The sequence below is a fragment of the Tenrec ecaudatus genome, chromosome 5, assembly GCF_050624435.1.
Source record: "Tenrec ecaudatus isolate mTenEca1 chromosome 5, mTenEca1.hap1, whole genome shotgun sequence".
Lineage (NCBI taxonomy): Eukaryota > Metazoa > Chordata > Mammalia > Afrosoricida > Tenrecidae > Tenrec > Tenrec ecaudatus.
The window spans coordinates 103,040,922-103,068,681 of record NC_134534.1 but is presented as its reverse complement, the minus strand read 5'-3'; the positions used below and the strand labels follow the sequence as shown (position 1 = coordinate 103,068,681).

At 41.8% G+C, this 27,760-nt stretch overlaps 1 protein-coding gene and 1 pseudogene across 1 annotated transcript; both read right to left on the bottom strand.

Moving 5' to 3' along the window:
* Nucleotides 1–909: 909 nt before the first annotated feature.
* LOC142448185 (procathepsin L-like) lies at nucleotides 910–5,879 on the bottom strand. Its single transcript, XM_075549787.1, has 8 exons — nucleotides 5,722–5,879; nucleotides 4,837–4,971; nucleotides 4,434–4,556; nucleotides 4,186–4,329; nucleotides 3,798–4,022; nucleotides 3,176–3,341; nucleotides 1,986–2,106; nucleotides 910–1,303 (listed from the first exon to the last, which is right to left on the bottom strand). Exons 2-8 carry the CDS (start codon nucleotides 4,960–4,962, stop codon nucleotides 1,204–1,206), a joined length of 1,005 nt encoding a protein of 334 aa, XP_075405902.1. The 5' UTR covers nucleotides 4,963–4,971; nucleotides 5,722–5,879; the 3' UTR covers nucleotides 910–1,203.
* LOC142449210 (procathepsin L-like) overlaps nucleotides 5,809–27,760 on the bottom strand; it is a 51,230-nt pseudogene continuing 29,278 nt past the window's right edge.

Below are 27,760 nucleotides of genomic sequence, written 5' to 3'. Positions count from 1 at the left end.
TTGTATGTACATGGATATTATCTGAGTGTTATACTTCGATGTAAATCTTGAAATGTTCTTTTTGATAAGGAATGTGATGCCATTCCTTTTCATTTTGTCATAATCTATCACGTTTGTCCATTTAAAATGGCTAAAATCAGTCTGTTCCAGCTGTCTAGTGCCCTGAGCCCTGGTGGCCTTCACAGCTGTTTCTTCTTATTTTGATACATGTTCTTTAAAATTAAGGGATTATGTCACTTTGGACTCATGCTTATTAACCTATTAATGTCAAAGTAGAGCTGTATTTTTGGAGTTTTAAAGGCTGACCTTCAGAATCAGAATGTATATATATATATAGCTCCACCCCGCCCCCACCCGAGTTTCTATTTGTTGAGGGACTCATAGGATTAAATAGTTAGGGTTGAAGTTGGCCTCTTTCACTCGACTCTCTCTTCTACCTTCAGCCACAGCAGTTTTTTAATCTCATCCTTGAACAGATATTTCCTTCTTGCCTTATGGATCTTGAACTCATTTATCAGCCCTACCTGTAGCTACTACACTACCAGGGCTGAGACGCCGGAAAGTGGTTTTCTTCATGGGTTATGATTATCCTGTACCATATACAGATGGTCTCTCAGGCTCCTTTCTAATACTTAAATCATTGGCATGCTCATTCTAATTCATTAAGATGTATAATAGTGTTTCTAATTTCTTTATTAAAACAATTCACCTTGGTCCTTCTAGAAAATCTTTATCAAAATCTGCTCTTCCCGAGGTGGATCAGAGCAAATAAGGAGGTTAAAAAGGATGCCAACTCATACCTATAGTGGCCGGCTCCCAATGCACGACTGACAGACTCAGTTATGTTTTTATATCCCAATGACATCTCAACTACATGGAAACCCAATGCAATGAAACAGCAGTCCCTCCTTTACACAGGAAATTTAAGTTTTATTTAAAAAGGTAAGGCTTTATATACTTTTTTAATGGAAGTTCAAGTCTTAACATCAAGCAATGAGTCAATATTACAAAACTGTTAACAGCAGTAATTAAAGTAGTGGTAACATTTTACCAGTGTAAAAATGTCACAGAATTCAAATCACAACTTGGATCCTCAATGATTCAAGTGCTTCATCCCAATAATAAGGACTGGTTGGTTTTAAGACAACATCCCTCTGGGAAAGCCATCCAGGAATCTTCCTTGTCCGAGTAGTGCATCTGCTCTCAAATGGTAGGGTAGCTGGCTGCCGTGGCAATTCCACAGTGGTTGTTTCGATCTTTGGCCATCTTTATGTACCCATCTGCACCCCAAGTTGTGCCCCAGCTTAAAAAAAAAATGTTATGTGTTATACAAAGAATTCATGATACTCTATTTAAATCTTATTAATAACAATTCTTTGTGTGTCAGAGGCCCATGGTCTCCTAGGCCAGTGTGGATAATCTTTCAGATTTAAGAGAAAGAGGCAGGTGTTCATTATTTATACATTTCTGAGGCCTAAACCTACACAGTAGGGTCCCTCATCTCATAAGCAGTTAAGTTCTTCAGAGCTAACCAAAAGGTTGCCTGTTCAAATCCCATTGGCTGCCTGGTAATCACTTCCTGAAAACTAGTCACTGAAAACCCTGGTGAGCACAACTGTGCATGCTTGCTGTCGCTATGGGTTGGGGTCAAATAATGGTGATTTTCTTGTTTGGGGGTAGAGGGTGTTTAACATACATCTAATTCTACATCGCGACTTCAAATAAAGGAGAAAACAACCCTGAGGTCCAGGCACCTTGCAGAATTAGTTTTTCAATATTCAGAATGTAATGCTACAGATGCCATTTTAAAATGGAAGCAAGCTTGGGACCAAAGCTCTTAATCAGGTCATGCTACTTCTATGTTCAAAAAAGCAGAACAAGGCTAGATTTTGCATTTGGGAGGTTTTTGTGAGTCTGTATCCAAATAGTAATTCCAAACATGAATTCCCTTCTCAATTTCAAATATATTATTTGAATTTTTTAACCTGTTCTTGACAATCCAGTATTTGTTGTTTGAGTCTGATTCTTTTCCTTCGAAGCCATAGCCAACCACCAGAACCCCATGGTCCAGGTCCTTGCTGCTGCAGCTTGAATCGAAATAAATTCCTGGAAGAGAAATCGTCACCAGAGTGAGAAGCTCGACAAAGTGGCTCGTGGCAGTAATCTACCTCACCAATTCATTAAAGGGAGCACCTCACAGTTCAGGGAAACGTTACAGATGAGACTTAACAAGCTTTCTAAACTGAAAGTTACAACAATCTAGACCCGTATCTCCTGTAGCAGAAATATAAAGTAACATCATCCTTTTTGTAAACAACTTAGAAGACTATGATTTTAAAACCTTGGCCTTCTAGACCATGGATAACAATCTACAGAAACTGTGTACACAGAACAAAATAACCAAACGAACAAAAACCCAAACATGTCCTACAGTTGATTCTGACTTATAACAAACTCATGTGTTAGAATGACTTTTAAAGTGGGTTTGTTTTTTATACCTGTATTCTTTATGGAAAGAGATGATCAGATCCTTCTTCCAAGATCACTAAACCAAACCCACAGTCATCAAATTGATCCTGTAACCCTATAAGACAGAGTAGACTGGCTCTTCAGATTTTCCAAGACTGCAACTCTTTATGGGAACATCTTCTCATCTTTTTTTCCCCCAGAAGAGTGAAATGTCATTGGCTGTTATGGCTTGGAGCGGATGATGACCTTGAACTTCTGGTCTGTTCTTGTAGTGTGCCAATACTTACCACCCACTGGGCCACTGAAGTTCCTTCAATGGCCGAGAAGTGAGTTCATTTACTTTAAGGCTAGTGGTCTAGCCCACTTCATTGGCATCACCGAGAGATTACCCCAAAGGAAGCAAAGGATGCAAAAATACATAACCAAGCATGGATTGCAGAAATATAAATCTTAGGGAATATCTTAAAGGTTGGTCCCCCAATATTGAAGACAAAGTAAATGAAACATCTCTATTGAATTATGTACCCACTTAAAGTTATTTATGAACTGCTTATTATCATGAGACCGCTTAAAGCAAAAGCAAACATAGCCCACACTGAATGTTAAATGCACACCCAACATTCTGCATACGCGAGTCACACTGGTCCATGAGGATGGGGCTCCCAACCTTCTGCCTCACTGCTGCAATACAAAGAAGCAAGCCTACCATTTTTGTAGAACTGGAAGGTCATCAGGCTTGCATCAATAGCAACAGAGATGGGACCCACACTTGCCACCGCCTTCATCAGTTCCTTCTCCAGCTGAGGGATGTCAATGAAGCCAGTATCATTGGCAGCAGAATACTGAGGATTGTAGTGACAATCCCCCGTGTCCTTTCAGAGGTAAACAGGAAAGACACATAATTAGTACCATTCACCCCAATTACAGATGAGTTTTAGGACCTCGAGACTCAACAGTTTGCAGCTTAGTGATTTCAAGTCAATCTTTGGTATCAAGCAGCACAAAGAGTGAAATGTCACTGGCTGTTATGAAACGGAAAACAAACAAACAAACAAACCCCCCAGATGCTCTGCATTGAGATCTCTCTGGAAAAGACTTAGTGAAGGAGGAATGATATGCTACCATGAGCCCCACTTGGCCTCCAAATGTTGCTGTTGTTATCTCTGAAATTGTGTTACACAGACAAACCAGAGAACTCTCCAAGAGTTCTGACTGCTACAGAAAGAATCTACCAAGCAAAATGTGAATGCTAAATCAAGGGTCTGATCCTTGAAACGCTCCACTTGCCACAGAGCTTGAATGACAACCAGGGAAAAAGCTACACTTACCGTTCCAACATACGGATAGGATTCCTCTGAATCCAGGCCTCCGTTGTCCTTAATGTACTGGAAGGCATTATTCATGAGGCCCCCATTGCAGCCCTCATTGCCTTCAGGCCGGGAGCAGTCCACCAGGTTCTGCTCACTGAGAGAAACAAGTTTGCCAGTTTTCCGGAACATCTGTCCTTCAAGGGCACCAGTTGCACTAAAAGCCCAACAAGAACCACACTGAGCCTGAAAGACAGATTTAAAAGTCATCAGTTTATAAGACAAACAGAAAGACTGGTAACGATCCATAGATCTCAACGTTCTCACAAGAAAAAAAAAGGCAAAACTGCCTGCTCAATAACTAGCCAAGAGATTTTACTATTCAAAATAAATCCGAATGATGACATACCTGATTCTTCACAGGGGTCACATAACCTTCTTGACGCCAATCCACAGATTTGGGGATATTATCAGAAGGAGATTCATGGAATGTCTTCCTATTATGTTTCTGGATTTGAAAGCCATTCATCACCTGTCTGAACTCTTCATTGGTCTTCAAAGAAAAGATAAAATGTTGCAGAAACAAGAGAGTATTTTGCTTAAGTGGTGAGGAGAGGAAATACAGAGATTTACAAAATCAGTAAGTGCTGTACTCACCATGTCCCCAAAAGCATTCATGCCCAAGGTGAAGCCATGCTTTCCTTGGCTGTATTCTTGATTGTGCAGTTCAATCATCTTCACATTTTTCTCCCAGACTGCTCTCCTCCAATCTTCTTCATTCTAGAGATATCCATACTTGATTGTCATTATTTAGAGTCAAATCCCAACCCCTCCCACCATGGAAGAGAAACCATGGCCCATGACCGCTCCATGGCTCTGGGAGCTCTCCTCCTTCTCTGACATTGCAGAGGCGTGTGCCAACCACTGCGCATTGAGGAATGGGCACCATCAAGTAAAGCCTTGGCAAGTGCTGGCCTCTGAAACCTGTCTCGCTCCCAGGCCCCAACCAGCAAGGACCATTCCCTGAGGGCCTTTTTCAGCAGTTTCAGGCGACACCAACCGTGCTGTATGGTCTCTTGTATGTTGACTTCCACTGATGCCACCTTGCATCTAGATTTTGATCGTGTTGTAGCGCAGCCGATACTATTCCAAAGCAAATGATAGCCAGAAAAAGCAAAGGATTCATGTTCAAAATCTAGGGAGGGGAAAGAAAAATAAGTAACTAACCAATCATTTTAAGACGCTTACTCGCACTTGAAAAGTTACAGCCCCCATGGTAGCGAGGAACTATTTAAATTATCTCCCCAAGTCCTTATGCAAAGATAAAGAAAGCTAAGACTTGGCTGGAGAAAAACCAAGCCCAGGATTTCTGAAGAGTCATTTGATTCAGCCACCAAATAGTAGACGGACGAGTGTTATAGTAATTGGAAGAAACGCAAAATGTGTCCATTCCAACCTCCTCCGAAATCTATGTTGCTTTCCCACCAAGTGGCACCCTGGAGGGCCTGTGCCGCCGACAGTTCCCGGATTCAGGGCACCTCCCGGGGCCGGGGCCCACACCAAGGGTCGCAGGGAAGGGCCTGCCCGCGGGCCCCAGCCCCACCCGCTTTTTCCCAGGATGTTTACCGCGGCGCAGGAAGCGCCGGCCCTCCGCCCGGCCGCAGCCCAGAGCGGGAGCCCGCATCCAGCGCCGCCCAGGCCTCCAGGCCAGCCCGTGCCCAGACTGCTCGGGGACCCGCGGGGTGGCTCGTCCATCCCGGGCGCCCGCCCCGCCTCCCCTCCGCCCCTGCCGGGGCCCGCAGGACGCGGGCAGTCAGAAGCCGACAGCACCAGCCCTAGGCTGAATTCTCGTCCCGTAAGGCGCGCCGGCCGCCCCGCCAGAGTACCTCCAGGGGTCCCTCCTCTAGGCGACCAGCCGCCCCTCGCCCCCAATCAACGCGCTTACCTGTAGGGCCCGCAGCTAGCGCAGGCGCAGTCCGCACCAGACGTTCAGGGTCGCCGGAGCCGGAGCTTGTAAGCTAAGGCCCCAGGCTCAGCCGGGTTTAAAGCTCGGGGTCGCGGTCCGTCCGGCCCCGCCTCCACCCCGCCTCTCTACGCCTCGATTGGCTGTGCCGGCGCCTGGGCGGGGCCTCTGGGCACCGTGACTCCGGGGCGCGTGACTCGGCTTTAGACCCACCTTGCCCGGCGGGCGCGGGGGCCTGCCGAGGGACGCTCCGGCAGTGGGCGCTGCTGCCGAGGTTAGCGTGCCCGCGCTGTCCTGTTCCACGCAGCCAGCTGGGAGCTTGCGGGACTCGCCCGTCTCCTTATTCTAGAGCGTTTGACGAAAAACTCCCGGAGGGCCCAAACCCTGGAGCCCGGGTGGCTCATTGGTTAAACTCTGCTGGGAACCGAAGGAAAATGCCTCCTCTCCCCCCTTTACAAACTTGGAAACTTCACGGGCAGTTCTGAAAACTAAAAAGAGCTGGGGTAGACAGCCCGTCTCCGGGGAGGGGAGCAGCCTGCGCCTTCCACCTGCGAGCGTGCTGACGTGGGATCCTCACAGAAGCCCTGCACCGCCGGGGCTCCGCAGGGATGCTCAGCCCAAAGCAAAGGCGGGCCCTATGACGGAAGAATGCTGCTCCTGGGACTGGACTTTACCTCCAGTTTCATGAAAATGCCCATTTTGTGATCTGTGAAGTCAAAGTCCTTCTCGCTCAAACGCCATATCCAAAAGCTGAAGCACTTAAATGGTTACAAAAGTATGTTGTCCTCAAGAATCATATCGCTGTAAATGAGGGAGAGTGCAGAGTGGAGACCCGAAGCTTGTCTGTAGGCAACTGGACACCCCCTTACAGAAGAGTCATGGGGAAGAGACGAGCCAGTCAGGGTGCAAGGATGAAACATACAACTTTCCTCTAGTTCTTAATTGTTTCCTCCTACGCTTCCCGCCCCCCCTATCATGATCCCAATTCTACCTTACAAATCTAGCTAAACCAGAGGATGTACACTGGTACAAATAGGAACTGGAAACACAGGGAATCCAGGACAGATGACCCCTTCAGGACCACTGGTGAGAGTGGCGATACTGGGAGGGTAGAGGAAGGGTGGGGTGGAAAGGGCAGACAGATCACAAGGATCTACATATAAGCTCCTCCCTGGGGGACGGACAACAGAAAAGTCGGTGAAGGGAGACATCGGACAGTGTAAGATAATTTATCAAGGGTTCATGAGGCATAGGGGAGTGGGGAGGGAAGGGGGGAAATGTGGAGCTGATGCCAGGAGCTTAAGTGGAGAGCAAATGTTTTGAGAATGATGAGGGTAACGAATGTAAAAATGTGGTGTATACATTTATATATATTGATATATGTATGGGTTGTGATAAGAGTTGTATGGACCCCCCACCCCAATAAAATAATTTTTAAATGTCCATTTTGTGATCTTTTAAGTAAAAAGTCCTCTCTCAAATGCCACACCTAACAGCTGAAGCACTTAAATGGTTACAAAAGTTGTCAGGCGCATTGGGTCAATACTAACTTATATTGAGGCCATGTACGACAGAACAAAACACAACCCTGCCCTGCGCCATCCTCCTCATTGCTACCATGCTGAGCCCACTGTTGCAGCCACCGCGTCAGTCCATCTCGTCGAGGGCCTTCCTTTTATTTTTTGTTGCGCTTTAGATTTACCAAGTGTGTTCTTTTCCAGAGACTGGTCTCTTTTGATAACGTGTTCAAAGAACATGGGCGATGTCTCACCATCCTTCTATGGAGCATCCTGGCTGTACTTCTTCCCAGGAAGGTGTGTTTGTTCTTTGGCAGTCCATGGTACTTCAGTATTCCTCATCAGCAAAATAATTCGAAGGCATCAACTCTCCAGTCTTGCTTACTCAGCGCCGATTTTCACACGCACATGGGAAAAGTACCATGGCTTCGATCAGGCACATCGTAGTACTTCAAGTGGTGTCCTTGTTTTGTTTTTATAAAAGTATATTACTGCTTTCTGACATGCATTCTCAAATATGACTCCATAAGCATGAGTAACAAATGACAAAATGGATGAGTTGAACTTTATCGAGAAATAAACATTTTTATGCAACAAATGATTTTATCACAGAAAGACAACCTAAAGCACGGGAGGAAATGTGTGTGGATCATTTATCTTAAGCTTTTAATGTCCAGCATCTAAGGAGACTGGGTGATAAAAGCAGTTTGCAATTGGCTAAGAACCTCAACTTGGTGATTTGAACCCACCCGCTTCCATACACATTACAACCAAAATTACTACAAAATATAAGACTTTCTTTCAGGGCACAAGTGGCAACTTTGAGATCTGCTCTGTGACACGTGAGCTGTGACTCTGAAGCCCTGTGCTCATCTTTTTCCATTTAGCACTTTGGGGTACAGATTTCACATTGAACTGCAGCTTCTACCTAGGGCAATTAGGCAAGACCAAGTAATAGAAGGAATCCAGATAGGAAAGGAAGGAGGAAAGTTACCTCTATTTGCAGATAACATACATTTTTTTTAATATATAGTAATATAACGAATGAAAGCAAAACAAAATTCCCTGAAACCATTAGAGTTAATAAATGAGTTGGGGAAAGTTGTAGGATACAAGATCAATACAGAAAAAGATCCATCTTTTGAGCTGTGAGTTGGACTACCCAGTGTATTCACAGACCATTTTTTGTTAAAAGATGAGTAGCAGACAGGTGATGGCTATTTAAATAGAGTCATTTCGCAGACATGTTCTCAAATAAACTGCCTGTTACTTCAACTAAACAATGAGCATGTTAATTGCCACGACAAAAGGTAGATTACTATGTGGAAGTTAGGATTATGGGCAACACTTTCCTGCCACCAGTGTGTCATCAGTTGAGAGAGGGTGACAATGTCATATGCTAACATCTAGAAGCAATGCGTCTTTTAAGTATTGCTACTAAAAATCCATTATAAGTGAAAGAGTCCAATTGATTTTAATGTAATGGTATAAAATAATAGCATAAAAAAGTATTGGCAAGTTTGGGTGTCGTATCAAAGAAGGATACTCAGTTCCCTGGAATGGCATTAAAGTCTTTTCTTCTTTACTCAAAACTCTCCCGTGAAGTTGTCTTACAGTTGGCTGGCCTGCTTGAGCATTATGCTCTTTTAACGCGGGTCTTTGGGGGATCACATGGACAATATGTATTTGAAAGGTCCGATCCTTTATGGGGTAGTGAGTTTGTTAATGAGAGTGAGTGCAAGTGGCTGCCCAGCTGCAGGAATGTAATCAGTATCACTAAATTGTACATGCAGAAGCTATGTTTTACTATGTGTGCTGATGACCACACAAATTTACGGAACTCTTCCCTTTTCAAAATTAGAGAAAGATTCATCTAATGTCAGCAATGATTTCCCTTTTCCATGCCCTCTTCTGAATCTGCCTTGAATTTCTGACAGCTCCCTGTATATGTATTGTTGCAACAGTTTTTAACTAATCCTCATGAAAATGTTACTTTAGTGTGGTGTTAATGATATTGCTTAATGCTTTCTGCATTCTGTTTGATCACATTTGTTTTTCGAGTGGGCACAAATATGGATCTCTTTAGTCTATTGGCCAGGTTGCTGTCTTCCAAATTTCTAGGCTTGGATTGCTTCTGGTGCTACATCAGTTTTTGTTTGGTTTTTTAACATTTCCATCGGTATTCCACAACTGTTTGGAACCTGGCTTTTTGCCAGTGCCTTTAGTACAGCTTGATCTTCTTCCTTTAATACCATTAGCTCTTGATCTAGCTCTTGAAAGGGGTGAATATCAACCAATTATGTTTGGTACAGTGAGTTTTTCCCCATCTTCTTTTGACGCTTGCTATATCATTGAATATTTTGCCCAAAGAACCCTGAAATATCGCAACTTGAATGTTTTTTCTTCAGTTCTTTCAGATTACAATATCCTGAGTATGTTATTCCTCCTCCAGATTTTGTTCCCAGGATAGTAAGCTATATGATTGTACGATAAAAAATGGCCAGTATTAGTCTATTTCAGCTCTCTTATGCCTAGGATACCAATCCCTATGCATTATATTTTATTGTTGAGGACATCCAATTTTCTTAGATTCATACTTGATACAGTCTATGTTCCAATTATTAATAGATGTTTGCAGCTATTTCTTCTCATTGTGACCATCAGTAAATGGAGGTTCAGAAAACTTTGCTCCATCCGTGTCACTAAGGTTAACCCTGCTTTGAGGAAGCAGCTTTTTGACAGTATTTTGAATGCCTTCCAATACTCATCTTCTGGCAAAAGATCAGAAAATGCCCCACTGATACTGTTAGGCAGACTAGCGCAGGGCTAAAAGATGTCCATTAACGCATGCCCAGAGAGCCAAGCACAGGAACAAGGAGCGGTGCACTGCACATGCTCAGAGGCTCAGGTTTCCCCCAGGTAGGCATGGGTGGGCGCTAAACCTGGATTGGCCCACCTAGGCCAGGTGAATTCAATTCAGCCAATGGGGTCGATCAGGGGTCGTCCACCACGCCTCCCTATGGAATCCTTGAAAAGGCAGGAGCCTAGAGTAGAGAGAGAGAGAACTTTGTCTGAGTGACGCTGAGCAGCTTCCCCCGGGCTGCATGGACGGGAGGAGTCCTTTGGGTGCCGTGAAACTTCTCTCATAAAACTCACTTGGATCACGAACCAAGCTTCGGCGTGAATTCTTTCTGGTGTGGAGTCAAGGACCGAGGTACAACTCTATCTCCAGAGAGATCTAACCATATTCATAAAATTTTTCTGAGTGTCTATTTTCCAGAAATGGACTGTGTCTTCCTTCTTAGTCTGTTTTTAATGTGGATGCTCTGCTGAAACCTGGGTGACTCTTCTGGCATTTGAAATACAGGTGACATAGCTTCCAGGATGACAGCCACATGCAAGCCACAACAGCCCTAAAAAGTGACAGACACGTGGATAGAACAACATTTTAGGGACTTTCACTTGCTGATGGAACTTGACTCAAAATGCGAACCTTGGCAAACATCCATTAATAGCTGGGTTGTGTTCCTATCATTCTAGGAAAACGGACAACAGCAACCGACAAGTTTAAAATGACACTAGGTAAACCTTTATAGGTGCATCAAATATAATTTAAAAATTTAACCAAAGTTTTCAAGACTTGTACACTGGTAACTACTAAGCTACACTGACAATATTAAAAAAGATAAATGAATGGAAAGCATTCTCATCTTCAAAAATATTGACTGGATGGATTCCCTTGTCCGGGGAAGCCAGCCCTAACATATCATTACGGGTCCGGTAGGCGCAATTGTACAGCGATAATAAGTAAAGATCATAGTAAAGTTATAGAGAGCACGAGAGATAGAAATATTGAAATAAATGGAGTCAGACACGATTCATGGTAGCATGCTCACCTCAGCCCCGCTTGATGGTCCACGAGGAGGGTGAGAGAGAGTTTAATGCTAGCCCAGGCTTTTTGTCTTCTCTGGGGACATGCAAGCCCCCTAATTACAGGTGAGGACATACGTCACAGGAAAGGGCTGTGCTATTGGTAATACAGTAATGAGGGGGTGGTCTAGGGACATACACACAATAGAAAGAGGAGGGATTGGGGGTATACATGTGACAAGATGGGCGGATCCTAGATTTAGGATGGCAGCATTAACTTTGACCTACTCTCTGGATCTCCATAGGATCCATTATCAGTAGGGTGTAAACCCCACCTACTGGAACCAAATAGATGACTGCAGGCGTCCATTGTCCTTAACGGCAGGGAGTGGGGCCCACTACAGTCTGACAACTGATTGCCCTCTGGGAGGATGCCTGTGAGCATCTGACCTCTCCCCATATTCCCTTGTATGCTGATGGATACAATCATATCACAGACACCATTGTACTTCAAGGCAGACCTTGAAATGTCCTTTTTGACAACGAATACAATGCCATTCCTCTTGTACTTGTCATTCCCAGCGCAGTCAATCATATGTTTGATTATCTGGTTCCAAATGGCCACTGTCAGTCCATTTTAGCTCATTAATGCCTAGCCTATCAATCTTTATGCAGTATATTTTGTTTTTGATGGCTCCTCCTTTTCATAGTTAACACTTCATACTTTCATACAAAGCTCTGATTACTAATAGATGTTCGTAGTCATTTTTATATTCTTCTCATTTTCAGTCATGCCTCATCAGCAAATGAAGGTCCTGAAAGCTTTACTTCATCCACTTCTTTATGGTTGATTTTACTTTGAGAAGGCAGTTATTCCTCAATCATGCATTGAATGCTACTGCTTTTCATAGGATTTTTAGTGGCAAATTCATGAGAAGTGAACCAACCTATTCCTTCTTTGCAGGCTCTACTTAGTCCGGAAGCTCTGTGGAAACCTGTTCACCTGTGGGACCCTGCTGGTATTTGAAATGCCAAGGACATAGCTTCCAGTATCAAAAAACATGCCAACCACCACAGTATGACAAACTGACAGGCAAATGGTAGAACACTGATTTTGAAGACCCAAGTAAAATAAAATCCTTGATGAATTTATTCTTTCCCTGTTTTTTTTTTCATGATGTTTTCTGTTGGTCCACTTGTGAGGCGTTTTGTTTTCTTTACATGGATTTGTACTCCACACTGAAGGCTGTAGCCTATGATCGTCATCAGTCAGTGTGACCAGTCCTCCAGGCTTTCAACAAGCTTGGTTGTGGCATCTGTACATCCAATCTGTTAGTGATTTTTCTTCTGGTTCTGACGCCATGTTTTATTTCATATAGTCCATCTTCCAAGATTATTTTCTAAGCATAGAAATTGAATTAATATGGCAAAAAATGTACAACCCTCACACTCTCCTTTCCTGGTTTTGAACCTTGTTCTACGAGAATAACTAACCTTTGGTCTGTGTACATGTCACATGTGAGAACAACTAAGAATCTGAAATTCCTGTTCTTTGCAGTGTTGTCCATATCTACTGACATCAGCAATTGTGAATATATCACTGACCACTGAAACGTACACTTTAAAATGGCGAATATGATGTGAAGTAAACTTCAATGTAAAAAGTCCACATATTTAAATCACAACTTAAGGGTTAATTAGGGTGCGAGGTAGTATCGATGAAGAACACAGCTTTCCCCCGGATCCTGGATGCTTCCTCCCCCCAACTACCATGATCCGAATTCTACCTTGCAGGGCTGGATAGGACAGAGGCTGTACACTGGTGCATATGAGGGTTGGAGGTACAGGGAATCCAGGGTGGATGATACCTTCAGGACCAAGGGTGTGAGGGACGATGCTGGGAGAGTGGAGGGTGAATGGGTTGGAAAGGGGGAACTGATTATAAGGATCCACATGTGACCTCTTCCCTGGGAGAGGGACAGCAGAGAAGGGGTGAAGGGAGACTCCGGATAGGGCAAGATATGACAAAACAACGATGTATAAATTACCAAGGGCATATGAGGGAGGGGGGAAGGGGGAGGGAGGAGGGGAAAAAAAAGAGGACCTGATGCAAGGGGCTTAAGTGGAAAGCAAATGCCTTGAGAATGATTGGGGCAGGGAATGTATGGATGTGCTTTATACAATTGATGTATGTATATGTATGGATTGTGGTAAGAGTTGTATGAGTCCCTAATAAAATGTAAAAGAAGAAAAGAGAAAAAAATGATTAGGGCAAAGACTGTACAGATGTGCTTTATACAATTGATGTATGTATATATATGAACTGTGAAAAGAATTGTATGAGCCCCAATAAATTGTTAAAATTTAAAAAAAAAATAAATAAAACACAACTTAAGTAAAAGTCACTCCTTTTATCATTGTGGAAAATGGTCAAGACACACAGAAGACATTTTTGCTGTTAAGAGGTTTTGATTGCACATGCGAGTGCTTTGCACCCTTGAGTTGAAAATACGTCAAATTAAAAATTAATATCAGAAAATCTCCTAACATATTGGCTATGATTATGATCCTCAAGATGGTCGTGATAGCTAAATCAGGACTTGTCAGTTTGTTATATGCTGGTGGCTTGTGTGATGCTGGAACCCACGCCGCCGATACTAATAATCAATACTGATGAGATCACTCATAGTTGAGAGGTTCCAGCAGTGCTTCCATCTAAAAACAAACTATGAAGAAAGATCTGGTGATCTACTCCACACCTCATCACTCTATCCTATGCCACAGGAGCACTGCCCCCACATGCGCATTTCTATGTGTGCTGTGTGGAAGTTACTAACATGTGACAATCTGGAGAAAGTGAATGAAATTCTGACTGGGAAAATTTGGGAAATGGAAAAAGCTAAGAGTTTTTTCTCCAAGTGAAAATAGGGAAATGGAACAACATTACGTTTTGAATATAAGAAAAGAGTTTCAGTTATGTCAGGAGGACACTCAAGACTAGGTTACAAATCCTGTCTCCATAGTGACTCTCTAGGATAAAGGCTTGTCTGCAGTGCTGGAACCCCAATGTACCTACGAAGATGCTGGCGTCAGTTGCTATTGATTCTGCTCCATTTTCAGCATCATCGGGATGCTAACGTCCATGGTTCTAACTGTGGGAGTTAGTCTCCCTATCCTCCATCTACTGATCATTCTGATTGTATTTCCTCTAAGACTAATTTGTTTGCTCTTTTGGCAATATATGTCAGTGGATACCATAGCAGAATGGCTGCAGTGAAGGGAAATACCTTGGTATGGCTCTTCTACCCATAGTTTCAGGATGCTCAAATTATAGTACAATACCATGCCAGTAGAATTCTGCTGAAGATCATGCAACAACAATTGAAGCAGTACAATGACAGGGAGCTGCCAGAGGTTGAGGTCGGATTCAGAAGAGGAACAAGGGATATCATGTCCTGATGTCAAATGGATCTTGGCTCAAAGCAGAGAATACCAGAAAGATGTTTCCTTGTGTTTTATAGACTATGCCAAAGCATTCGACTGTGTGGATTCTAGCAAACAAAGGCTAGCCTGGGGAAGAATGGGAACTCCAGCGCGTTTCATTGTGCTCATGGAGAAATGTCATGTGGATCAAGAGGCAGTTGTGCAAACAGAACAAGAGACTGTTACATGGCTTTAACTCAGGGAAGATGTGTGCCTCAGAGTTATATCCTCTCGCCACTCTTGTTCTATTTGTTTGCTGAGCAAATCATCACAGAAGGCGAGTTATATGAAGGATTAGAGGAATGCTTTCACAACTTTCAATATGCAGATGACACTCCAGCATGAAGGAGGGAACCAATGGAGAGGTATTGAGCTGTGGCCCAAATCCCTAGCGCTACGGGGGACAACGCTGGAGACACATTGCAGGAATTGCACCCAATCAGACGCCACCACACTGAGGGGAAACACTAAGGCTGTGCAATAGAACACCAAGGGGAAGAGAGCAACGAAGTCCCCAGGGAATGCCAGAAATAGACTTTGGGGCCAGGGCAGGGAACCCCATCATACTCAACAGGAAAACACCCCTAAAGGTCAACAAACAGACCATGAACTATTTACAAGCTTTTCTTTTTCTTTCTCTCTTTTTTTGGTTGTTGGTTTGTTGTTGTTGTTGTGGTTTTGTTTTGTGCTCTGTTTTTCTCTGTTTTATTTTTGTGCATATTATTATTTCTATAGGTCTATTTAGATAGGGTAAGCGGAATAAACAATGTGGGTGAGAAAACAATGGGACTGATGGTTCGGGGGAGAACATGGTAGAAGGGGAGGTGGGGAAAAAGAATCCAGCTAGACCAGAGCATGCAAACTGGTACAGACAAGAGCTCACAACACAGGGAATCCAGGACAGATAAACCCCCCAGGGCCAATAATAAGACTAGTGATACCAGAAGGGGAAGGGAAGGTCAGGAAGAAAAGGGGAACTGATCACAGGATCTACTATAACCCCCTCCCAGGGGCACAGACAACAGAAAAGTGGGTGAAGGGAGACATTAGACAGTGTAAGACATAATAATAATAGTAATAATAATGGATAATTATCAAGGGTTCGTGAGGGAGGGAACTTGGTGGAGGGAGGGGAAGAAAATGAGGAGCTGGTAAAAAGGGCTCAAGTAGAAAGAAAATGTTTTGAGAATGATGATGGCAACAAATGTACACAAGTGCTTGACACAATGGATATATGTATGGATTGTGGTAAGAGTTGTATGAACCCCCAATAAAATGATTTAAAAATATGCAGATGACACAACCTTGCTTGCTGAAGGTGAGGAGGACTTGAAGCACGTGGATTGCATCCCTCAGTATGGATTACAACTCAATGGAAAGAAGAGGAAAATCCTCCCAACTGAATCAATAGGTAACATCATGATAAATGAAGAAAAGATCAAAGTTGTCAAGAATTGTCTTGCTTAGATCCATAATCAACGCACATGGATGCAGCTGTCAAGAGATCAAAAGATGTGTTGCACAAGAACATTTTTGAAGTCTTGAAAAGTGAGGATGTTAGTTTGAGGACGAAGGTGTTCTGACCCAAACCATGATGTTTTCAATGGCCTCATGTGCATGTAAAAGTTGGACATTGAATAAGGAGCCTGAGCAAGAGTTGGTGCATGTTAGAAGAACATTAAAAGTACTGTGGTTGCTGAAAGATAAACAGATGGCTTGGAAGAACTATGGCGAGGTCACTCCTTGGAGGCAGGGCTCCATTCCATATACTTTGTACCTATTGTCAGTAGATACCAGTTCTTAGCAAAGGACATGATGTTGGTAAAGTGGAGGGGCAGAGAAAATAAAAGACGACGACCTTCAAGGAGATGGATTGATACAGTGGCTGCAACAATGAGCTTAAATGTCAGAATACTTGTAAGTATGGTGCTGAGCCGGGCAGCGTTTCATTCTGTTGTGCATGAGGTCGCTATGGGTTGGAACCAACTCCGTGATCGCTAACAACATCCATAGTCTTTGTAACTTCCACTACATGACTGGTGGAGCATAAAAGTAAAAAGTAGAGGATTCTAACTTGCTTCTAACATTGGTCTATTTTGCCATTCTCTGGGAATAGAGAGAGCCATCACAGAAACAGGAATTGAGGATCCTACAGCCAGCAACACCGAAGAGCCACCCTCCGATGTGTGTCATGTCCCTGCATGAAGTGGCATGAGATCCCTTCATGAAATGACATGAGTTCCCTACATGAAGTGGCACGAAGCAATGGGAACTGGTGGCAGCAGCCAAGGTGCTCCATGTGCTTCCTGACACAGAAGGAATAGAGCAGTGTATCTTTGGCAGGAGGCTGACTTGCGTTGGGCATTTAGCATTTGCTAAAGGAGTGTGGTGACACTTGATGAACAGGGCAGAGGTCTTGAGGGTGAAAGTTTGAGAGGAAGAGGATCAGATGAAGATGTGCCTGCCCGTATGACTGAGAAGAGGTGCTCCTGCTGACCAAAGGACTAGTTCCTTAATGCTTTCTGATCTTGACTTATTGTGACCTGGTAACATCCTAGTGAAGGCCCACAACTGTGAGTATTGTGTATGAGTATTGTGTAGCCATTGAAATGGATTGCTGAACCTAGTGGAGAAGTCGAGTGCTGTGGAGGAATGATTGGTGTCAGAGCAGGATAAAGAAGATGAGAAGGGGAAGGCCTGTCTGAGGACTCCCTCATGAGAATCATCCTAGGGTAGATGTGGAGTTGGATTCTCCTTTCTTCTGTAGCCGGTGGAGGTCAATGCCATTTCTTCAATGATGATTATTGGAATAAGAATGAATTGTTGCCAATTTGACTACAACCCCCTGGGTACTCTAATACCTGCCTTAAAACTCAGTGGGGTCCTGCTCCCCAACCCATTGCCATCTAGGTAATTCGGACCATAGTGACCTTATGGGACATAGTAGAACAGCTCCATCAGGTTGCCATGGCCGTAATTGTTACGGAAGCAAACCGCCACGTCTTTCTCTGAGGAGCAGCTGGTGGGTTCAAACTGCCAATCTTTTGGTTAATTCTTAACCTCTGTGCCACTTGGGCTGTTTTTCCTCTTACCAGGGCACAGAAATCCTGAATCTTCCTTGTTCTTCTTGTGCTACTTAAACATGTCACAGTGAGTTTAAAACTGCTGCATTCCTTCAAGTGCCCAGAAATAAGTCAGCCCATGTCAGCATGGTGTCCTTCCTCCGAGTCCTGTTGGAGTCTGAGCACTGCAAGAAACGCTTGTGGGTGACCTCCTGGTACAGCAAGCCAAGTCGCTGCCGCTGCCTGCCTGATGCCAGCCATTTTCACTGACTCAGCGCTTGAGCCCCGGAGGTGAGATCCACTTCGATGAACCTTTGCTATGGAAGTATGTGTTTCTGGATGGAGCCTGCTGGCCTACGGGGTTAAGCATGAGACTGCTAACCACACAGTTAGCTCTCAGTGGGAGAAAGATGAGACTCTTTCCTCCTGGAAAGATTTACTATTTCAGAAATTGTAAGGAGCAGTTCTCTGTCTTATAAGGATTGAGATGAGTGGGAAAAAATTCGATGGCAGTTGGTATAGCTGTCTATGTTATTTTTATTGCACCAAATATACAAGGGTTTCTGTGGCAATTTATCTTTTTCCCATGGATTAGCTTGCCAGCAGACCAATTTCTAACCAGTTTGGTCACCAACTTCATTAACAGTCTTACACAAAATAGTTTTATACAAATTATTCCATGCCATTGGCTAAGAATTTACAATGTATCTGCATTCTTATTATTTTAGTGCTGTTCTGTTTCCATTAATCTAGTTTCTCTTCTCCTCTTTGCCTTCTCAGCTGTGCTTTTAGATCATTGATGATTATTTGGTCAGAACTAGTTATTTGTGAAATGAAACATACTCTTAATGGGTTTTATTCTATGTCTATAGGTGCACTATGAATTGGAACTAGTTCAAAGACAACTAATAATTCCTCATGGGTGACTGAGGTCGATAGTTTATTGTGTGAACCTGGCCGATAAACACAAGTGGGATTAATTGAAGGGCGGGAGATAAATGGTTCAGTGAGCCTCGCCTTTCTAGTTCTCGGGTCACTTGCTTTCTGATGGTCTGACCAGGGTGCAGCTGCCTTAGCCAGTTCTCTGCTTCAGCTGGCAAGGCTCACTTCCTTCAAGACATCCCCAAGGAGAAGCTGCATGGAAATACCCCGATGCAACCCTGCGTACTGGAGGAGCCACGTGGAGACCCCTGCCAGCGCTAAGATGCTTACACGTTCACTGATTCAGCTTTCTTCTTGCAGTTGGCATCATAGTGTGTATTTTGTGAGATGGAGGAGGACTTTTTGTAGATTGGTGTTGGACATATGGGTTAATGTTAAGCGTGTGAGTGTGGGCAGCACTGGGTTGAGATGTTTTCTGGATGTGCACTTAACCTTTATATAAAACTCTCTTATGCATGAGTTTCTGTGGATTTGTTTCTTTAAAGTGCCCAGACTAACACAGTAATATTGTTTATTTTTTAAGGCAATTTACTATTTGGCTGAAAGGTTGACTTCAGAAATAACTTCAATTCCAAATTCAAAAGGTAATTTAGGACCATAGTTTCAGTAATTTCTCTAATCTCTATCGAGCCAATCTGGCCTTTTATTTTCCCCAGGAACTTGAGTTTTAGCCAAAAGGTTTCTTCAATGCTAACTGGTGCATTCTATCATGTTACTGGTCAGAGAATGTTCTTCTTACAATGGTCCTAGGGCTCCTTTATGCTTCCAAGAAGACTCTCAAACAGAGGAATGGATTTTAGGTATAGCTTTTGTCTTCCAGGCTCTGGTGCTGTAGTGGTTGCATGTAGGGCTGAGATCCACAAGGTCCACAGCTGGAAACCATCAGCCTACCTTTGGGAGACAGACAGGGATCTCTATTCCCATAAACAGCTACTGTCTCAAAAACTCACAGGAACAGTTCTGTCCTACCATATCGGGTCAATATGAGCTAGCACCAATTCAGTAGCAGTGAGTTTGGTTTTGTCCTTCAGTAGACCATATCCCCAAAGAAACAAAGGGTGTGACTTGGTTCACACCCTCTGCTAAAGTCAGGACGTAATTCCATCCTCATCCTGTTCATTAGTATAGCAAAGAACTCACTCCAAAATGGAATTATAGGAATAGGCACATAAGGGATTATGTCTAGTAGGACCATATTAATTGACTACATCTCAGATACGATTCCAAATGAGGATGCAGAACTGTATCTTTGCAAACGATCTTTTGTTAATTGACTAAGTGATATAGTCCCAACTCTTTTGGCCCAGAAAACCAACCCAAGAGTTGGTTGCATGTGTGTAGGAAACCTCCATAAATGTGGATTTTATAGACGAGCCAGTCAGGATGGAGTGCAGCACTGATAAAACACACAACTTTTCTCTAGCTCTTTAATGCTCTCCCCACAACCCACTATCATGACGCCAATTCTACATTACAAATCCGGCTAGCCCAGAGCATGTACACTGGTACAGATAAGAGCTCTAAATACAGGGAATCCGGGACAGATAAACCCCTCAGGACCAATAATGAGAGTAGCAATACCAAGAGGGTAAGGGGGAGGTGGGCGGGGGGGGTGTAGGGGGGATACTGATCACAATGATCTACATATAACTTCCTCCCAGGGGGATGAACAACAGAAAAATGTGTGAAGGGAGATAGCGGTCAGTGTAAGACATGAAAAAAAACAATAATTAATAAATTATCAAGGGTTCATGAGGGAGGGAAGGTTGAGGGGAGGGAAAAAAATGAAGAACTGATACCAAGGGCTCAGGTAGAAAGATAATGTTTTGAAAATGATGATGGCAACATATGTACAAATGTGCTTGACACAATTGATGTATGTATGGATTGTGATAAGAGCTGTAAGAGCCCCAAATAAAGTTATTTTTTTAAAAAGAAAGAAAATAAACCAACATTGCCAAAAACATGGTTCTTCTGTGGTTATTTGATGTGTGGATTTTTATGCAGCACAATCAGACGTGTGCATATATACTCATATGCCAACAGATATACCTAAACCTACCCTTGAATATACCTTCTTACACATAGATGAGGATGCTCACAAAAAGTTTTCGGAAAAGGAAAATGAAAGGATAATGGATTTTTTGCACTGCTCTTATATCTACATCCACATCTACCTTTATAACCACATACAGAATTTCCTTTATTTTCTGTTGCTGCAAAATTGTAATGTTACAGCATTTAATGAAAATGTTCCTTCTTGGTGTCCTTCTTAATGTCTTTATTTTCTTTGGTCAAGTTCTTCTGACTTCACGGATATTTGAGATGATCTTACCTATCATTGAGAAAGTGCCCGCCCCACCCCCCCAGCACCCCACCCAGCCTTCCGGTCATCCCTGCTATTCTTCAAATAACTTTGTTGTCTTGTGTACATCTGTTCATGACTTTCCCAAATAGTGTGATTGGTTGGTTTGCTGAAGCATGGGTTGCAAGAGGTCCCAGACTAAGTCAAGTTGAAGTTCCAGACCTTCTTTGGTATACCATAGAAGAAGGAATCCAAAGGCTTGGGAAAATCTGCATGTTAGAGGGAATTTATTAGGATAAACTCATAGACCCACAAAGAGAATTCTCTGGGAACACACCTTTTTACTAAAACAGTCAGAAGCAAATTCTAAAGGGAAGCTAAATGATCACTCGTGTCACAGCCTGATGATACCTCCTTGCTGTTCTAAGCCTTTTTTTATTCGAGAGAGACTCCGCAGAGTGAAATCCTCTTTGGCCCTTCACCTTCTGCTGTCTCTGCTTCATCCTGCTTCCTGTTCCTCAGCTTCCATGAGTCAAGAGAAGCCTGACATGAACCAGACAGCCCTTAACTATTTCCACAGCTATGTAAATCACTTCTGGCTATTAATTCCTTTCTGTGTACAACACATACAAGTGTCACTGGTTTTGCTTCCCTCCGTCCCTCACTTCCTCCCTTCCTCCCTCACTGCCATGAAGAACCCAAAGGAGCCCTGGTGGCGTAGGGGTTATGTGTGCATTGGGCTGCTAACTGCAAGGTCAGCTGTTTTAACCAGCACACCCTCCACAGGAGATAAACAGGGCTTTCTACTCCACCAAGATTTAGTCTCAAACTCACAGGGCAGTTCCACCCTGTTCTTTAGGGTTCTATAGGGTTTGAGGGTTGCTATGCATCGGCATCGACTTGATAACTGAGTTTGGTTTTGGGGAGAACCTAACCAACACATTCCTTTTATCCTGTTAAATTTGCCAGTGTGTTGTCCACTTTATTAATACTTTTAAAGAATCAACTTTCTAGTTTTATTTTTTCTATTCTATTTATTTTAAAATGTATTGTTTCTTTTCTTCTGATGGCCTTGGGTTAATTTAGCTGCTCTTTTTCTAATTGTTGAAAATGTTGGATTCATGTGTTCATTCTGGCTCATTCATTTTTTGGCTTGAGTTTATGGCTATAAATGATCCTCTGAGCATTGGTTTTGGTGCATTATCACAAAACTTTTGGTATATTTTGTTCTCATTCTTGTTTTTGTTGTTTTATTATGTTGATACATTGTTTGGTATTACTCATTCTTGTTTTAAAGCAGTATGTTATTCAGTTCCAATGCATTTTCCTTTAGATTTTGTGTTGTTGATATCTCCTTTTCAAATGTTTTGATCTGAGATGGTGTTTCATATTATTTCAATGTTTTAAAATATGTTGAAGAGTGTTTTGAAGTCTAGCATATGTCTATCATTTTAGATACCTTAAAATTTTCGTGCTTATTACCTTTTTGTGCTAGAAAAGAATGTGTATTATGCTGTTGTTGAGTGGGATGTTCTATACATTTGTAAGAGGTTCTGCTGACTTAAAAGGTACCTGAGAGCACCTCTAGTCCTTTAAGAAAATTTTACTGACACAGATGGTAACTGAATTCTCATTAGCTGAGTTCAGTGTGTCTCATCGTGGAAAAAGTTCATGTGGGCCCAGGGGGCAGTTAGGGAAGGGCACTTGGTCCTGGAGCAAGCTTTTTCTTTTCTTATGGTGCCTATTCATAATTGTAAATTCTCTTCTGTGCACTGCTTTTCTCTGTGTGCGTATGTTTGGGTATATTATGTTTTCATTCTTACTTGATTCTAAGAATTGTTTAATGTTATTTAATTTTTTTAATGTTATTTTAAATTTCTTCTATTGCCTGATAGTTTTTAAGTAAGATGTTATGCTGCTTCCATATTTAATTTTTTCCTTGTTCCTTTGCTTATTGATTGATAGTTTTGTAGCATTGTTATTAGAGAAGGTCCTTTGTGTTATTTCAGTGTCTTTTAATTTACTGAGATTGTTTATAGTCTAAAATATGCTCCATTGTTGAGAATGAAGCATGTGCTTAAAAGGAGAATGTGTATTGTGCCAGAGAAAGACCAAGCTTTCCACTCGCACAGAGTTGCTTCCTCAGAAACTCACAAGGGCTGTTCTACCCTGTCACATGCAGTCACTGCGAATGGGAATCGGCTCCAAGGCAGTGAGGTTTTGAATGGTGGAACCCACTAGGTTGCAAGTGGGGCAGTTAAACCCAAGTGGTTGCAGTTAAATCCAAGCCTCTCTAATCTCACGAAGATTTACAACCTTGGAAACACACGAGGCAGTTCAACTCTGTCTTTTAGGGTTGCCATGACTCAGCATTGATTGGACCGCACTGAGTTTGGTGTGGTTTTGATATCCCAAGTCCAATAGGTTGATTGTGTTATCAGATCTCCTGGATCTTTGTTGTGTTCAGGTCTAGTTCTACCCATCATTGAAAGTGGTATGTTTTTAAATCGTCTATTATCGTTTTAATTCTCTTGGTTTTATGTACTCTGAAACTGTCATTGAGTTCATAAATGTTTATTACAGTTATGTCCTCTTGGTGCATTGACTCTTTAATCATTATATAATTTCCTTCTATGTCTTGCTAACAGATTTTGACTTAAAGTCTTTTAAAATCATAGATTATTGTTGCTACTCTTATCTTCACTTGGTTATACTTTGCTTGATATATATATATTATATTAAAAACTCTGGTTTTTAATTATGTCTTTTTGTCTAAAATGTATCTTTTGTAGGCAACATATTGATGGGGCTTTTAAAAAATATCCATTTTGTCATGCTCTCTTGGGTGATGAATTTAACCATTTTGTGTGATTTTCGTAAGTGTGAGTTGTACTTTGTGTGGAGGGAGTAGGGAGGCTTACTGGTTTATTTTTTGTGCTTAATGATTTTTACCTTGATTCCTTCATTAATGTTGATTTTGTGTGTACTGGGTCTTTTATTTCTTCTTTTTTATTTTGGTGAGTGGATTTAATTCTCTTTCTGGTTACTCTGAAGTCTACATTTGTTTTCCTAAATTTAAAATAATGTATTATATCTTGATTTAATCTGATCTCCTCAGGAAACTCTATAGTTATACCATTTATTCACCCCCTCCCTCACTTTATTTTGAACTTGTCATTAATAAATCGAATCTGTGTTTCCCTGTTTTCAGTTTTGCAACTTTATTTTGCTTTTGAGAATTCTTAATCTGGGGTAATTGCTGGGTGATGATGACATAGGTCTTAATCTCATGTTGTTGTTCATTATTGTTGATTCGCTGTTCTGTATTTCTGATTCAATGTTCTGTATGAAAGACTCCTCTCAGTATATTTTATAAAGTTGGCCATGTTTTTAAAAATTAAGGTAATTTGTAAAAACCAGGCCAGTTTTATTTCTACTTTGAAATTTCCTAGTTTTAAAATTTTTTATTAAATACTTTTATTGAGGGCTCTTACATCTCTTATTACAATCCATACATTCATCCATTGTGTCAAGCACAATTGTACATATGTTGTCATCCTAATTTTTGACGCATTTTCTTTCTACTTCAGCCCTTGGTATCTGCTCCTCATTTTCCCCCTCCCTCCCAAGTTCTACCTCCCTCATGAACACTTGATAAGTTATACATTATTATTTTTTATATCTTACATCATCCTCTGTCACCCTTCACCCACTTTTCTGTTGTTCGTCCCCCTGGGAGGGGGTTATATGTTGATCCTTGTGATCTAATCTCCCTTTCTCCAGCCACCATCCTGAATCCTCCTGGTAGCTCTATTCTCATTGTTGGCCCTGAGGGGTTTATCTATCCTGGATTCCCTGTCTTGCTGACTCTTATCTGTAGCAGTGTGCATGTATGGTCTAATATGATTTGTTAGGTAGAATTGAGGTTATGATAGTTGGGGGAAGGAAGCATTAAAGAACCAAAGGAAAGTTGTCTGTTTCATCCATGCTATACTGCACCCTGACTGGCTCATCTCTTTCCTGTGACCCTTCTGTAAGGATATGTCCAATTGTCCACAGATGGGCTTTGGGTCTCCACTCAGGGCCCTGCCCCACCCCCATTCACATTGGTATGATTTTGTTCTGGGTGTTAGATGCCCGATACCTTATCACATTGACACCTTATGATCACACAGGCTTGTGTGCTTCTTCCATGTGGATTTTGTTGCTTCTCAACTATATGATCACTTGTTTATCTTCAAGCCTTTAATACCCCAGGCATGATATCGTTTGACAGCTGGGCACCATCAACTTTTTCACCACACTTGTTTAGGCACCCTGTAATCATGTCAGGAAGGTGAGCATCATAGAATGCCATATTATTAGAACAAAGTGTTCTTGTGTTGAGGGAGTACTTGAGTAGAGGCCCAATGTCCATCTGCTACCTTAATTCTTAACATATAGATATAAGTACATAGATTTCCCTCTCGTTATATATAAATATATACATATGTACATGCCCATACCTAGACCTCCATAAATGTCCTTTGTCTCCTGGTTCTTTTCTCTATTTCCTTTAACTTTCCTCTTGTCCCACCATCATGTTTGGCCTTCATTCGGTTTTAGTAATTCCTCACTGTTACATTGCCCTTGATTAAGTCTCACTAGGCATCCTATGCTCTTCTCTCCATTGATTTAGTTCACTGGTTGTTCCCTAAAATTTCCTAGTTTTGTCATTGTATTTGAAAGAAAATTTTTCTAGATGTATGATTCTTCGTTGGTACATAAGTCTTTTCTTTCACAGTTTTATGCCTATCACCCCACTGACTTCTTGCCTGTATGGGTTCTGCTGAGAAGTTAGCCCTGAAACTCTTCTAGGGTTCCTCTGTAACCGGTAGTCCATTTTGCATAAGATACTCTCAAGAAGACAGTCTTGGTGATATTCTTTTGAAGTCTATCTTGTATGGCTGTTGCTGAGTTTCTTGGATGGAAACTTCAGCTCACGTGACATGTTTTGTATATAATTATTTTTTTTCTTCTGTTCTGGAATTCTTATTGTGCACATGTAGTGATACCCCAATTGTTGAACTCAATCTGTTCCAAATTCATGTTTGAATATTATAAAGTTTGAGAACTGAACACTTTTCCCCCCATAAGAAATCATGGAAACACAAAAAAATGGTTCTGAGGCCCCAAAATTACACGTATAAGTTCATTTTTTCAAGACTTTCAATCCCTATGGAAGCCTTTAGCCTTCTCATGTATGCTTTAGTCTTGGATATGCTATCACCATTGAGTTGTTTCTGAGCTATCTAAATGAACAGTAACTTTTCAATCTCTTCGATGGTCTGGGTTCTTCCTTTCATGGGTTCTTTAACTACATTAGCTGCTTTAATCAAACCCCTCCCCCATCTTGATAACATTGACTTAACCACAGTTCATTCTGCTGCCAAAATCAGATAAGCAGCAACCTGATCTAAATTTTGCAATGCTTTCCTTTTTTAACTATCATGCTTCTCACATTTTTCCTCTTAGCTTTACTGCTGGTGTCACGAACTCTCCTTGGAGCCATTGCTACGTGATTTTACACAAATAAATGGCGAAAAGAAAAAGCACAATGGTGAATGTTTTAATAAATCAGCACAAACACTATATGTTGTCTTAGCAAGAGCAGTGCTTAGACCACCGGTTCTCAACCTGTGAGTTGTGACCCCTTTAGGGGTCAAATGATCCTTTCACAGGGGTTGCCTAAGACCATCGGAAAACATATTTCTAATGCTCTAAGGAACCAAGACACCGCTCCTGTAACCATCTCCAAGTGGAACTGCCCACATGCAGATATACCCACATAGGAGTACCCTGCATAAAGACTGATACCCATGCTACACCATGCTTCAAGACAAAATGTCATTGATTTGTAATTAGAAATAAATATTTTGCAATATATAATTTCATATTGTTTTTGTGATTAATCACTGTACTTTAATTATGTTCAATTGTAACAATGAAAATCCATCCTGGATATCAGATATTTATATTATGAGTCATAACAGTAGCAAAATTACAGTTATGAAGTAGGAATGAAAATAAATTTATGGTTGGGGGACACTACAACATGAGAAACTGTATTAAAGGGTTGAGGTATTAGGAAGGTGGAGAACCACTGCCTTAGACTGAAGCGTCACCCATTTGTGTCCATTTTGAGACTTGATGCATGAGTCAGCCCATAAAGATTTTTTTCTAGTCAGATTTTCCGTTTGACTATTGAACAAAGCTATGAACAAAGCAGATTTTCTGAACTTCGCTGTTTGAGTAACGGAAAATTCAATCTTGGAGTCACTTGACAACCAAAGTATAACTCTATTATGATAGTATCTCACATAATTCATAGGGATTCTTTCTTTCTTCTTTTGATTTCTCAAACTCATTAGTGTCAAGGGATTTTTTATTTTTCTGGTTCTTTCTTTCACTGATTCAATTCTACTATCACGTCCTACTCAGTTATCTCTTTCTAATATTTCATTGTTAATGTTCTGGATTTTAAGCTGTTGTGTATGGTTTCTAATTGTTTCATCATTTTTGTTCTTGTGTATTTTTTTGACTTATAGAATTCAGGCCTTCACAAAGGTAATGTAACCAAGAGAAATTACTGAAACCCAAATGAAGGCTGAACATGATAGTGGAACAAGAGGAAAGTAAAAGGAAATAGAGGAAAGAGCTAGGAGGCGAAGGACATATTTAGAGGTTGAATTAGTTAAGGTTTATTGTGCCAACCTTGCTAATAAACACACGTGGAGCTAATTGAAGGGCGAAGGGATAAATGGCTCAGTGAGCTTCACCTTTCTAGTTCTCGGGTCTCTTGC

Excerpts from the sequence above, each read along its gene's own strand:
- LOC142448185 (XM_075549787.1), bottom strand. The coding sequence starts at position 4,962 with ATGAATCCTTTGCTTTTTCTGGCTATCATTTGCTTTGGAATAGTATCG. Across the intron at positions 4,557-4,836 it reads ACAAGAGACCATACAGCACG|AATGAAGAAGATTGGAGGAG; the intron begins GTTGGTGTCGCC and ends GGATATCTCTAG. Across the intron at positions 3,342-3,797 it reads CCTATCCGTATGTTGGAACG|GACACGGGGGATTGTCACTA; the intron begins GTAAGTGTAGCT and ends TACCTCTGAAAG.